This window comes from Heterocephalus glaber, unplaced genomic scaffold, assembly GCF_053883595.1.
Source record: "Heterocephalus glaber isolate CG9 unplaced genomic scaffold, H.glaber_assembly_v1.0 deba00001610, whole genome shotgun sequence".
Taxonomy (NCBI): Eukaryota; Metazoa; Chordata; class Mammalia; order Rodentia; family Bathyergidae; genus Heterocephalus; species Heterocephalus glaber.
Genome location: NW_028258381.1, coordinates 39,739,507 through 39,754,711, shown reverse-complemented (window position 1 = coordinate 39,754,711; position 15,205 = coordinate 39,739,507). Strand labels below are relative to the sequence as shown.

At 41.8% G+C, this 15,205-nt stretch overlaps 1 protein-coding gene across 5 annotated transcripts in view; it reads left to right on the top strand.

Moving 5' to 3' along the window:
• Nucleotides 1-15,205, top strand: part of Smurf1 (SMAD specific E3 ubiquitin protein ligase 1) — a 129,909-nt gene that overhangs the window by 26,578 nt on the left and 88,126 nt on the right. The window contains exon 1 of one of the 5 annotated variants that reach the window (XM_021254788.2): nucleotides 10,378-14,946. The exons of the other annotated variants lie outside the window; for them this stretch is intronic. Coding sequence (XP_021110447.1) covers nucleotides 14,901-14,946 — 46 coding nt within the window. The 5' untranslated portion in view covers nucleotides 10,378-14,900. Of the gene's footprint in view, nucleotides 1-10,377; nucleotides 14,947-15,205 lie in introns of those variants that run through there. 5 annotated transcript variants of the gene reach the window in all.

Below are 15,205 nucleotides of genomic sequence, written 5' to 3'. Positions count from 1 at the left end.
GAATGTAACGTGTATTGCAGGCATATGCTAATAAAATGTATTTGAAAGCTCTATTTCTCTTAGAACCCTTGTATTTAGATATGTTGTGGATGGGATGATATAAGCCTATCTCTTTTCTTGGCCTTTTAAAATATTAATATTGCAATGAATTATGGAAGTCTTTTGGGGGGCTTGACCTATTTTGTTTTTGCATTATTTATGGCTTACCTCATCAGCTGTTTAAGACGAACACATGAGAGGAACAGATGTGTCACTGGGTTACCTTGTCACGAGCTCAGAGGCCGCCCCCCACCCCGCAGCATATCTGACACAGGGAGCATTTATATTTGAGGGTGTTGCTTACAACTTTGTAAAAGACTGTAACCCAGTGCATTGCATGTTTTAATGCATTCTGAAGCAGCAGTGCTTTCTTTTCGGAAACCCAGGAGGGTTTATTTACTTATATTCTGTTTAGGGTTCAGCTTAAAAGTACAAAAAATACCTTTCTACTTTAGGAGTTTTGTTTTAGAAAATAATACATGAATTGAAATATAAGGGCACTTATTCTCCTCTGGAGACGATTAACCAACTGTAGTCCTTTTCCCACCACCTGTGTGATAGAGGTGCATCTGCATAGAACAGACATTGCTGGTTCTGGACCTCCCAGCAGGGACGTGACTGGCACTGGCACTCCACGTCTTCAATTTCAAGAAAGATGAGTCAAGGATTTGGTGTTTCTTCTACTGGAATAGATTGGACTTCATTCAGAAAAGAGAAGCTCATTAATTTCAAAGATATCCCTCGGAGCCTACAATTTATTTTAGTTGATATTCTTAAATAGATAACTCATGCATGTGATCTAAAAGGGTGTCCGTTCAGAATAGGCCTCCCTTCCTCCCAGTCCTTTGTCACCAGCTTTCCTCCAAAGAAGCAGCTGTTCTCACCCAGCATTGCCAGTTTCCCCTGTGCTCTTCTGGAGGTTTTCTGTGTCCCCTCCTTTCGTGCTCTCTCCTTCCCTCCGTATTGCTCTTAACACAAATGACACCATACCCTGTGTGCTATTGTGAACCTTCCCCTTTTGAATGCTGTAGCTCAGGGATCCCAGGCTGCTTGTGGGGCTGATGTTGGCTGCTCCATGCCGGTCACATGCTCTTCACCATTTCCTGGCTGCCCTGCAGTTGGAGACGTGCTTGTCCTGCCACGGGGCCGAGGCGAGGGACTCCACTCTATGGCAGAGTACGCTGAAGCTGTGTGGCAGGTGGCAGGGCCTCCGTCTGCCTGGGTCCCAAATAATTACCTAGAACCGAGGACCCTGGCCCCCAGCCTGTACTGACATGGCCTTTTGGCAAGTATTAAGCCATTCTTAAAGTAATTTGTTTCTGCATCATCTCAGCCCCTCCTGGCTGATGCAGCCAATTCCCTTTTAACAACTATGAAATACATAACACTTTAAATGAACCCTGTTGAGATGATCTGGTGATTGTTAAAGAACACAAGGACATCTAATCAGAGTAACAATTTTAAATAAATATATTGGATGAATACACTCTACCCCCAAAGTGTTACCACACAAATAGATATACATAGTTTTAAAAAGTGATTATGTACTTACTGGAAGATACAAAGGAGAAATAAATACTTCATTACTTTAATGAGGCTTGGTTCTTTAACATTATTGCTCATGATTTTTGCATTAGAATTTGATGTTAATTTTCTAGGCAAGTTATTTCTCCAGGAAGATAAACACCGAAGCTGTACATACTAGCTAAACTCATTATTGAGCATGATACACAGTAATTAGTATCACAGAATGGAAGGAGTATGGAGAAAAGATAACGGGCTCCAGCAGGACTTCAGGGGTAGGCAGTAAGATAGTGCAAGCAATTAAGTGACAGTAATGCCACATGGGAAGGGAAGCTCCTTGTGGGTACATGAAATCTTAAGTACTCATTTGGGAGGCCAGATTTGAAGGAGCATTGAGAAGATTTGGATGGGCAGAGGGTCTGCACTGACAGCACAAGCAAAGACCTGTGGAGCAAGAGTGCAGTGATTTGCAGGGAGGAAGCCATGTGGGCAGGTGGAGTGAAGGGCGGCCATGTGGCATCTGTGAATGGTCGTATGGTCTGGCCTGGAGCATGGTAGCAGAGGGGAGTGTGGGACCCCATAAATGAAGCAGCAGGTGGGTTGGGTTCTGATCCTGCCACCGCCACCATCCAGCTGTGGAAACCACTGGGAAGGGTGCCCAGGGTCAGTACTTAGCAAGCAAGAGTCTTGATGACCACTGCTGCTTGTTGGAAATGAATTTAGTGACAGAGTGCTGTCCAATGAAGGAACAACAGTCCCTTTCAAAAAGTATTATGATCAGGCTTATGATTAGGCTAGGTGATCCTTTCTTGGGGGTGTTTTACAACCACTCCTTTATTGGGACTAAGGTTAGACTATGTGGCTTACAAAGTTTGTTTTAAAATATATTTACTAATGACTATATGCTTGGTGGTCTGCCAAGTAAATACTGGATGTAATGAAGCGGGGGCCTAGGGAGACCAGAGGAGGGAAATCCTACTGCTTACCCATTCTGTGCTTCGTTACAAAGTTAACTCCAGATTCCTATTGGGCCTTTGAAAGTCATTCCACCCAACTACAGGGGATAACTCCACTAGCAGTCATTGTCACGAGTACTCCCTGGGAGGTGAGTGCAGCTGCCCTTCCTGTGAAGTACTCACTTGAGTATCCTGGTTTATTGTAACTTGCTTTCTTTTAAACCTTGTCATAAGTACTAATTGGAGCCCAACTTTGGCTCCCCCCATTGATGGGGAGTTGCTGCTTGTGCTGTGATTTTACTTCTTTATTTCTTTTTTCTTCTTCTTTATTCCGTTTTGACATTGGGCCTACTTAAATTCCACCTTAGGTCCTGTGAGCAAGGTAGGTCTGCCAAAAGGGATAGGAGGGAGTGCTGAGGGCCAGGAGGCACAGCCTGGGGAAGTTCCGTTCTGGTCCCTTTCCCTTGATACTGCTCTGAGTGACTTACACTGGAGCTGTGTTGCCTTCATGCCTCAGCGTGGTGTCTCGATATTCTAGAGTGAAATGCTGTTAAGGGCTGGTTTCAAAGCTCAAGCGTGGGGGTGCACACCTATGGTCCCAGTGCTCTGGGAGGCAGAGGCAGCCAGGAGGATTGCGAGTTCCAGCCCAGCCTTGGCAGTTTACCCGCTTAGTGAGACCCTGCCTCAAAAGAAAAAGTTAAACAGGGGCGGGGATGCCAGCACCTCGAAAGAAAATAAGAATTCTGTGGAGTGCTCGAAAACTACACCACAGTGTTCCCAGGTGAACATGTTGGTTATAGAATAGGTTGTGGAGTGCAGGTAACTGTTCCATTCTGGTTTTGTTGCCCAGTAGCTGGATAACTTTGGGCAACAATAATAAAGATATTTGTAGATTGTTGAAGTGTTTATTCTTTGCCAGGCAAGAAGTATGCTCAGCATTTCTCTTCAGTTGTATTTCCCTCTGAGTAAACTCACAAGTAGATAATATTTGTGTTCCCATTTTGGAGACATACACTGCAGTAAAGTCAGCTGACACAGTTCCACCACATACCAGTGACCTTGGGCAAATCACACGGTTCATCTTTAAGCCTCAGACAACCTCTGCCTCATCAAGTTGTCACAAGGCTTGGGTGAAGTAACCTGGCTCCCAGCGGCCCACAGGGGCTGGCAGGCCAAGGCTGGGCCAGGAATATTTTGTAAGTGGACTCAAGTTGAAGTGTTTGGTAAAGTTATTTGGCTTTGGCTTATTTCTTTTAAATTGGAGTAAAGATAGCTTCTGGGGTTTTGTGTGTGGGTGGGTGGGAGGGGTTGGTACTGGGAATTGAACCTGGGGCCTTCACACTGAGCTATATCCCCAGTCCTTTTTATTTTCTGAGACAGGTGCTCACTAAGTTGCCCAGGCTGGGCTCAAATTTGCAGTCTTCCTTCAGCCTCCCAGAGTGCTGGGGTTACAGGGGTACACCACCATGCCATCGTTCAGTTAGGAGCTCCCAAGATTTTCTCAGGAAGTGTCAGCCCAAGAGTTGTGTGGGAGGGAAACGGCTCTGGCTTTATTGGGACACAGATGAGTGATAATATAAGAGCAAAAGAATATTTATTCTCCTCAAATTTCCCTTCTACCAACCTCATATTTTCATTTAAACCTACCCTACATTCCTGTTGATTATTTACTAAAAATCAGAATAAACTGCCCTGTTATTATTTATCACCAACAGGTTTTTAAAATGTTACTATGTAATTGCAGTTTCATTAAAAAAAAAAAAAAAGCATTTCAGTGACTTGTCAGAACTTGAAAGTTCCTGGCTTAAGCAGTCCCTGCTCTTTGTCAGTCTGGCCCATTCCTTGGGCTTCGCCACCATCCTGTCTCTGTGAATGATCGATTTAGTCTCATCATGCCGCCATCACTTGGAGATAGAGCAGTTCGTAGTTCTGCTTAATCAGCCTGAACACATGAACTAAGTTGAAAAGGATTTCTAAGTCTAGATAATTACTGGATCTTGGAGACATTTTGCACAGTACCCAATACATCACCAGTAGCTGTCCAAGAGACACAGAGAAGTGGCACGAGATTATGATCATGTGCAAGAAGTGCTTGGTGGTGGTGTGGTGATGCCAGTTGATTGAATCAGCCTGTCACTAGTGCAGTCAAGGGCACTATTTCAGGTGCACTAAAACAGTGCATCTGTCCTAGCGTCTTCACCGTGCCCAATCCAATTGTGCCAAATGGCGTTGAGTGGCTCCCGAGGTAGTGCAGTGAAAGTAACCTGCACAGTGTCGCAGGATGGAGCCTTGTCCACCCTGTACCCTTGGTTCCTGTGCAGTGTCCTGGGGGGCCCTGTCTGCACAGTGATCTTCCTGGAGTGTGGGAAGCTCGTCTTGGGCACAAGGCTGTGGTTCCGTCTCCCAGCAGTGCTCCAGGAAGTTTTAGTGAAGACCCAGAGCTGCTACGCACCTCTCAAATGGCGTTTGAAAAGAGACCTCCTGGGAAAGAGCAAGCCCAGCATTGTAAGTGTCTGTGATCCCAAGCATTTCCTGGGCCGACTGTTTATTAAGGCTGAGCTTTACTTCCAAACTAAGCTGGAACAGAATCTGGGAATGTTTCCCAGTTGACTAGGATTGGGGAGAAGAGTAGAATGCAAATCTTAAAGAACAGAAAAAATATCACTCTCTTCTTTTTATCTTCTACAAGTTATTTGCTAAAGTCTGTCTCAAGATGTGACTTTCAAAATAGAAGCTGCCTGGGAATAGGATAAGTCTGCTAAATGCTACTTAAAAAATTTATGTATTTTAATTTCATTTTGGGATTAGCTTTTAAATGGATCCCCTTACTCTTTAAGGTTTAAAAAGTGTATAGAATCCAGCTGTGTGTGTGTGTGTGTTACCGAGGACTGAACTGAGCTACATCTTCAGTCCCTTTTTATTTTTAATTTTTATTTTGAGACAAGGTCTTGAAAAGTTACCAAGTTGAACTTGGGATCCTCTTGTCTCAGCCTCCCAAGAATGCTGGGATTACAGATGTGGGCCACAGTGCCAGGCTTATAGAACACAGCTTTATTTCTGTTAATTGTCATACATCTCAGGTCACACCAGTTTTTTGCTTTTGACTATTATCATCTCTAAGTTCAAGGACTAACTTGACACACCCTGAAGAGTGCGGTATTGAGGAACGAGTGGGGTAGTAGCTGATGCTCCCCTCCTGCCCCTCAGAGTTCAGAGAACTCCGAGACTATGCATTGATTTCAGTCTCAATGCCTGATGTCATCCCACATAGTGGCTCATTGCTTTCTTACTAATGTTTTACAAAGACAGTCTGCCCTCCTAGTCCACTGTGCCTTTCCCTAAGTTTTCATGGACCTTTTATATGATTTACTGAGACTTAGGATGCCAGTGATGCCAAGAAAAAATCCCTTTGGGCTGAGTAGTGCCAGCTTCCCTCCCTCGACAGTGACACGTTGGTATGTATTTTAAGCTCTCTCTGCCCTCCCCACTGCTGCTGTGCGTGGGGTTCCCTTACCACAGAGGCTGGCACGCATGGTGAAAGACTTCATCTAAATTTAGGTTCTCTTCAGAGGTTTCGCAGAATGCAGTACTTCCTCACATAAAGTCACAGACTGCAGAAACGGCTCCTGACTGGGGCTTCTAGTTTTCTTATTTGCTCTGTTGGTGCTAGAAATAAGACAGGGCAGGGGCTCTTACCCCAGCCTCTTTGGAGGCTCTGCCATTATAGACAGAATCTCCGGAAACTTTTGTAAAGAAGCTTCAGGATTAGGAGAAAGGGTTTGGTGGACATCTGACAGAAGTGCAAACCGTCCACACCTGAGGGAGGGCAGTGAAACAAGCCACTGTGGGTACTTCCTGTCTTCCTCTTGTGAATCTCCTTTATAAAAGACATAGGTTAAGCCAATACATTTATGTTTTAGGTAGAGTGATACACTGGGGAGACCTGCAGAGTCAGAGTTGAAAATGGGGTGCTGGACTGTAGTCACAGATGTTTTATACAACCTCTTCTCCTTGTAGAAGTGGGGTTGTAAGGGTCCTTTCAACATGGAGAATTCCTTCACCTGTCAGTGCCTGCATGGCCAGGCTGCAGAGATCTAATGTGGATGACGGGGAGGGAGGCAGGGGATCCTGCCTGTTCCCCAGCAGTCTTGTGGCTGAGCCAGCCGGTTGTTGCACGCACAGCTTCCACATGTGCTGTGTAAGCCTCGAAGTTGATATCATCATCTTACCCTGGGGAAATGCCTGACCAGATTCTCAGAAATTACTCCAGTGTCCATCACTGTTAGATAAACAAATCAAGAATCTCATGCTTGGTATTTTCCCCCAGCATAGGTCAACAACCTTCCTGTGAGCAAACTTTCATTATTCAGCTGTTCCTTTGCCTAAATATTTACTCTTTTTAAAAAGGTTCATTTGTTGTTTTTGGGAAGGGTAATGTGTACACAGTGTAGCACTGAAGTTGTACTAGAGGGTTATTTGAAAAGGAAGTCTCTTCATACATGGCCCTGGCGATGACCATTAGTAACAGTTTCTTACACAATTTTGCAAAGACATATTAGATAAATAATTTTTATTTTTTCTGTACCCCCTCTCCTTTTTAAAGGTGATCATATTGTATACATTTTTGACCCTTGCTTTTCAACTCAGTATATACTATCTTGGAGATCTTCCCATATCAGTATAAGATAGAGCTGTTTCACATTTTTTTTAAAGTGAGGTAAAATTCATGCAATGTAAGATTTACTATACAATTGATTCACTGTCTTTTAATGCATTTCCAATGCTGTACAGTCATCTCTACTATCTAACCCGAGAACATTTTCATCACCCCCTAAAATATACCAATATACCTTCTTTCTGCCCTGAAGTCACTCTCCTTCTTTCTGCCCTGGCTACTATTCACCTGCTGTTTCTTTGGACTTGCCTCTTCTGGATATTTTCATAAAAGTGGGATCATGTAATTTGTGGCCTTTTATGCCTGGCCTGTTTCCCTTTTCACAGTGTTTTTAAGGTTCATTCCTTTTGTAATATACCAGTACTCCATTCATTCATGGATGAGCGTGTGTGATGCTGGGGCATGGAACCCATAGCCTGGTGCATGCTAGGCAAATGCTCTACCACTGAGCTACATCCCCAGCCCCTGTGCTCTACTTCATAATATACTGTTGTATGGATAGTGCACATTTTGTTTATCTAGTAATTGGTTGATTGACATTTGGATTGTTTTCACTCTTTGACTATAATAATTAAGGCTGTATGAAATTGATGGCACATTTTGTGTGAGCTTATGTTTTATTGCCCTTAGTGTGTAGCTAGGAATGGGAATGCTGAGTCATGTGGGATTCTACATCTAAATTTTGAAGAACTGGCAAACTTTTCCACAGCAAGTGCGTCGTTTTATTATCCTACTACGAGTGTGCAAAGGATTGTTTCTTCACATCCTAGCTTACATTTACTTGTTGTGATAACCATTCTAATGGCGGTGAGCTAGTATCTTAGTACGGCTTGCATTTGGTTTCTCTAAAGTCTAATGGTAATGAGGATATTATCATGTGCTTACTAGTTAATTTGTATATCTTCTTTAGAGAAATGTTGATTAATTGAGCTGTGTTTTTGTTGTATTATAAGTATTGTTTATATATTACTTTAAAAAATTTGAGACAAGATCTTGCAAAGTTGCTCAGGCTGGGATGAATTTGTGATCCTCTTGCCCCAGCTCCCCAGAGTTCTGGGATTAAAGGCGTGAGGCACCATCCCTGGGTCTTTGTTTTTTATTTTTTAATTTTTTTGGTACCGGGGATCAAACGCAGGTCCTTGAGCTTGCACAGCAGGTGGTGAAACCACTGAGCTAAATCCCCTGGGTATTTATTCTTGATACCAAACTCTTATCAGATACATAATTTTTAAAATTTATATATTAATTGGCACATTTTAGGTATACAATACATTTACATTTATCATTGGGTGCTTGTACCTGTACATGATACATCTTGGTTCTTATTTTTTCCCCATTCCCTGTGCGCCCTTCACCCCCTCCACCCTTCCCTATTTACATAGATTTCATTTCCATTTTTTTTTCTTTTTTCATAGTTTTTCCTTTCCCTCTTTTCCTTTCCCCTTCCTGTCCCACCACCCCTACCCCTTTGGACCTTTTCTTCCTATTTCAAATTATCAATTACTCATTTTAATCATTTTAATCCTTATTTGCATGTTCAGTTTCTCACACTAGAGAAACTATTTGGTATTTACACATGTGTGTCCTATTTATTTCACTTAAGAGTATGCCCTCAATATGCATCCATTTAGCTATAAATGCCTCTAGTTTCTCATCTTCCGGGCTGTGTAGTACTCCATTTTATAAAAAAACCACATCTTCTTTATCCAGTCTCCAGTTGATGGGCATTTGGGCTGTTTCCAAGCTTTAGCTGTTACAAACTGTGCCGCTATGAACATGGGGGCACATATATCACTGTGGTATGATTCTCTTAATTCTTTGGGGAAGATCCCCAGCAGGGCAATAGCTGGGTCAAATGGGACCTCTAGTCCTAGTTCTTTGAGGTCTCTCCATACTGATTTCCACAGTGGTTGCACCAGTCTACACTCCCACCAGCAATGGAGAAGGGTTCCTTTCTCCCCACACCCCCGCCAGCATTTGTTATTGGTTGATTTCTTGATAGCAGCCCTTCTTTCTGGGGTGAGGTGGAATCTCAGTGTTGTTTTCATCTGCATCTCTCGAATGACCAGTGATGTTGAACGTCCCTAGGGGAAGTGGGAGGGGAAGGGGAAAGGAAAAATTATGAGAAGAGAAAAAAATGGAAACAAAGTCTATGTAAATAGGGAAAGGTGGACGGGGTGAAACACACAGGTAATGGGGAAAAAATAAGAACCAAGATACATCATGTACCTGATACATCAAGCACACAATGATAAATGTAAACATATTGTATACCTAAAATGTACCAGTAAAAGAATTTAAGCAAAAAAAAAAAGAGAGAGAGAGAGATTCAGATTCTATTATAAAAAACTGGTGCAACCACCAGTAGGGGTAGGGGTGCCAGGAGGGGAAGGGGAGAGATCAGAGTTACAGGCTGGAATCTGGAAAGAATCCATATATAGATTGTGTCTGAAATTACAGGAAGAGATGTAGATGGAGACTGGGCTGGAGCTCATCTGTGGTCTGGGAATGAAAAGTCACTGAGATCAAATAGAGGAGGGTGTTTACAGAAGAAGCACATGCAACAACGTACAGTACACACAGCACTCAATAGTATGATTATGACTGTTACTGTTTTAGGTACTTACATAACATGCTGTGCTTTTCATCCTTTAGAGCATAATCCTACTTATATAAAAGAGTTTACTGTAAATCAGTGTGCTGCTATGCCAGTGGTAGCCTCATGTGTCTCGTGTTTAACTGCGTATTTGGATAATACCAAAGGGCCATCACAGATGATTGATGTATCTTTTCAGTTTGCACTTAGAAGTTGGCACTCTGTGTGGTATTTTGTGATACATATGGATGAAATTGCCTAATAACATATTTCTCAGATTATATTTCCATCACGTGTCATGACTGTATTGAAATTTAAATTAAAAAAAAAATTTGGCCTATGTAGAGTCTACTAGCTAACTAGAATTTTTTTCCAGACCTCTATTTGTTCAATATTGGTTTTGAAAAATTTTTTAAAACAAATCACATCCTCTGATGTCTTGTTAATGCTTGAGATGTTTTTTTTAAATTATATGGAAAAATGTTTAAGTACTTTTCAGTTTTGTTTTTGTTGAGTTCTACTATATTTGAATATTATTATAGGTTTTTTCCCCTTGCACTGTTTTTCTTTGAATAATTTTAATTTTTATATATGTGTGTTTGATAATAAAGTTATACATTTTTAAAAAAAGAAATTATGAGATCCCAGTTGTTGATTCTTTGTGTTAGCTCCCGTGCTACTGAAGATTTGTTCATAAAGTCTTTTCCTATGCCAGTGTCATTGAGAGTTCTACCTAACTTATCTTCCAGCAAGTTTACTGTTTTATGTCTTGATATTTAGCTCTTTAATCCACTTCGATCTTAGTTTACTGCACGGTGATAGGTATGGGTCTAGTTTTAATCTTTGGCAGGTTGAAATCCAGTTTTTCCAACACCATTTATTAAATAGGCTATCTTTCCTCCAATGAGGGTCTGTTGCCTAGAATTGTTGCCTAGAATTGCTGTTGCTATTCTGGGTTGCTTCTGGTTCCAAACGAAGTTTTGGATTGTTTTTTCAAGGTCTGTGAAGTATGCTGCTGGAATTTCAACTGGGATTTCATTGAATCTACATAGTAGTTTTGGAAGTATGGCCATTTTCATTATATTGGTTCTTTCTACCGCAGGAGCAAGGGATGTCTTTCCATTTTCTTATATCTTCTTTGATCTTTTTTCAGAGTGCTGTAGCTTTCAGTGTAGAGGTCTTTTGCTTCCTTTGTTAGATTGATTCCTAGATATTTAATTTTTTTGGATGGTATTGTAAAGGAATTGTTTCCCTAATTTCTCTCTAAGTGAGTCTGTTATTTATGTATAAGAAAGCTATTGCTTTTTGAGTGTTGACCTTGTATCAGATACGTAATTTCCAAGTATTTTTTTCCAATTCTGTGGGTTGTCTTTTCATTTTAATAGTGCCCTTTAATACACAGAAGTTGTTAATTTTGATGAGGTCCTTTATTTTAAAATTTTGTTTTTCATGCTTTTTTATCATATTGAAGAAACTTATTAATTCAAGGTACTGAAAAATTTACTCTTATGTTTTCTTCTAAGAGTTAAATTGTTTTACTTCTTACCTTTAGATAATATTGGGGATTGAACCCAGGGCCTTTGCACTGAAAGCTATTCTTACCCCTTAAAAAACATGTTTTTTAAAGAAAATGTTTGAGATAGCATTTTGCTAAGTTGTCTAGGCTGAGCTTGAACTTGTGATCTACTACTTCAGCCTTCCATAGTGCTGGGATTACAGGTGTGTGTTAACATGTCCAGCTTCATTGATTGATTTTCTATTTTTATTTTTTTGAGACAGGGTATCACTATGTAGTTTAGACTGTCCTTGAACTCACTACGAGGCCCAGGCTGACCTCGAACTCAGTGAACCACTTGCTGCAGCCTCCGGAGTGCTGGGATTACAGGAGTGCACCACCATGCCTGGCACTGATTGATTTTTGTATGATGAACTACCCTTACATCCCTGGGATAAATCCCCTGGTCATGTTGTAAATCCTTTTAATATAATGCTATACTATATTCAATTTGCTAGCATTTCATTGAGGGTTGCACCTGTATTGAAAAAGAATATTGGTATGTGGTATCTTTGTCTGGCTTTGGTATCAGGGTCACACTGGCCTAACAGAATGAATTAGGAAGTGTTTCTTCTCCTTTATTTCTGGAATAGTTTATGAAGGGTTTTTGTTAATTTTTTTTTTTTTGATACGGAGATCGAACTCGGGACCTTGCGCTTGTGAGGCAGGTGCTGGAACCACTGAGCTAAATTCCCAGCTTGGTTTTTGTTAATTTTTAAAAAACATGTTTGTAAAATAAACCAGAAAAGCCATCTGGTCCTGGAGCTTTTCTTTTTTTAGAAGATTTTGATCACTGGTTTGGTTTCTTCTTGTAGGACTATTCAGATTTGCTGAGTAATTTTAATTGGCTCATTCTCAGATTTGTGGATTCTTTTCTGCCTGTTCAAGTCTGCTGTTGAGCTTCTCTAGTGGATTTTCTATTTGAATTATCGCACATTTCAACTCCTGAATTAGTTTCATTGCTTTTTATAATTTCTGTGTTAATATTGATCTGTTTGGTGAGACATTGTTCACATGGTTTCCTTTAGTTACATAAACATGGGTTTTTGTTTTGCCTTCAGCTCTTTAAGTATATTTAAAATTATTGGTTAAAGTCTTTGTTTAGTAAGTCCAGTGTCTGAATTTCCTCAAGGATGGTATCTGTTAATTTCCTTACGTTAATTAACCTCCTCGTCTTTACAAATGGAGGTATGTGTGTGCTCTGCGTACCTTCAACACTTAGCTAGGCAGTTTATAACTCTGGATTAGCTGTCATTCCCTGTTTGCAAGGAACCTGAAGGTAAGCCAGAGATGAGAGCATTAGGGTCCTTTTAGTCTTTCTGAGCCTGTGCCCACCCTCAGCATGTGGCCATCTTGATTCACAGGAGTGAGAGGTTTGGAGGCACCTTTCAAAGCCCATGTTTCCTAAAGTATGTCATGTCTTAGCTTTTCCACCCCACACCCCTCCGCCTCCCACCCCATGGCACTGGGGACTGAATTCAGGGCCTTTGTACTGATCTGTATCCCCAGCCCTTTTTTTATTATTTTGAGATAGCATCTCGTGAAGTGGCCCAGGCTGGCCTCAAATTTAAGATTGTTCTTGCCGCAGCCTCCCAGAGGGCTGAGAATAAAGGCAGGCACCATACTTGGCATCCTCCCAAGCTTTTGCAGGAGTTTATTGTTTGCCACAAGCGTTGTCCTTTGCCCTGGGGGATAGCAGCTAATATATTTGCCTTTAAATGTTTTCAGCAAGTGCTGAACACACACACACACACACACACACACACACACACACACACACACACACACGCACTAGTGCTGAGAAAGTTCAGAGTTTGGTAAAGGAGGGTAGGCCCTGTGAGCCAGTCCTGGGCCACCAGACGGGTCAGAACATTCAGCCACAGTTCTCTGAGGAAAAAGTCTGCTCTGGTGCCTCAGTGCTGGGTGTCTGTTACCAGGAGTATCAGCTGTTGTCAAGGTTGTTGCCCAGTGAGGGAGTGTGATGGGACCAGGGTAAACTAAAATGTCATAAAGCTCACTTAAGTGAAATTCAGCTGTTTATTCTTTTTTTTTTTTTTTGGTACTAGGGCTTGAACTCAGGACCCTGAGCTTGTGAGCCATGCAGCAGAACCACTGAGCTGAATCCTCAGGCCCAGCTGTTTATTCTTGATTAAGTGCTCATTGCTTGTAATAAGCTCTGATTATTTTCCAGCGTTCTGAAAAGTTGATTCTGACAGTTCGTCCAGTTCTTCATTTTCTTTAACCAAGTGACAGGCTTTGTGAGTAGCTGCACAAGTGGTTCATTTTGTGAATGTGCATCAGGTCAGTAGCCCTTTCTGGTTTCCTTGCCTTTTCTCTTGTGATTGTCGATAAACATCTTTTCATGCCTCGTCCCCGGCTCCTATGAGCTGCTCACTGCAGAGGTTCTAGTAACATCCCCTTTCCCTGTTCCCTACAGCTTTCTTTTTATATCATTGACTATTCTATTAGGTCAGTGATAACAAACCTCTTAGGGCTGTCAATGATAAACAGCTTGCTGCAACACGTGTGCCGTCGTTTTTCCACCACTGGGTCAGGTCATCTGCCTTTTAAATTTGCTAGTAATTATGTTATTTTGTTTTGTTACTGCTCGTTGACTAGGTAGTGCATTTATCTGGTTTAGATATCAAAGTGATGGGCGGGGGATTCATCTCAGTGGTGCCGCTGCCTGCCCCGCAAGAGCAAGGACCCGAGTTCGATCCCTGGTACCAAAAAAACCAAACACAAAGTGATATAGAAAGGGGTGCTCAGTAAGGCTCACATTTGCCCTCGCCCCATTTTCATTTCCTCTCTAGTGCCATGGATAATTATGGCAGTTGTTTTGTGAGTTTCTTGTTTGTCCTCTAGTGGTTTTCCTAGTGCAAATACAAACACTTAAATAAAAGGCTATTTTCTGGTTAGGTCTTATTTTTGGGGAAATGGGATATATTTATTTCCTCCATTCACTGGCAACATAATTAGAATACTGAAATCAGCCAGGCATGGTGGATGTACCTGTAATCTCAGCACTCAGGAGGCTGAGGCAGGAGGATTCCTGTGAGTTTGCTACATAGTGAGCAGAAGGCCAGCCTGAACTACATAGCAAGATCCTGTCTCAAAAAACAAAACAACAACAAAAACCAAAAATTGAAATTGGTAGCTTTATTTTCTCCCTGTTTTGAGGTACTGAGATGGAACCCAGGGCCTTCATACTGAGTTGCACCCTCAGCTCATTTTAAAAATTTTGTTTATTTAGTTTTTTGAGACAGGGTCTTGCTAAGTTACCAAGTTGCCCAAGCTTTCGTGCCTCCTGCCTCAGCCTTCCAGAGTGCTGGCATTACAGGCTTGCCCCTTCAGACCCACCTACTCACATAGCTTTTGTATATGCAGAGTCTCAATTCAGAGGTGTGAAGAAGACCTCGTTTAGAGTATACATAGGGTGACAAAGAAGATGCCAGGCGGTCCACATACATCGTCATGCTTTTGTCACCATTTCTGAATGTGCGCCATTTTGTCTATGGATGACATTCCTGGAGTAAGACTACCAAATTAAAAGACATGCATTTAAAAAAAACGACAGATGTGGCTGGATTTCTCTATAAAGGTATGGCATCATTTTGCATTTCTCTCAGTCTGATTCCTCCCTGTCTTTTGTCAAAGATGTTACCCTTGGCTTCTTAGTGATCTGACAGATGAGGAAGAGAATCTCAGCAGGGTTTAACCTCTCGTCCTTGTTCTCATTCTCGCTCTCACTCTCACTTTGGTACTGGGCATTGAACCCAGGACCTTCACATGGCCTGCATCTCTCGACCATTTTTTAATCTTTTGAGACGGGGTCTCACTAAGTTGCCCAGGCTGGGCTC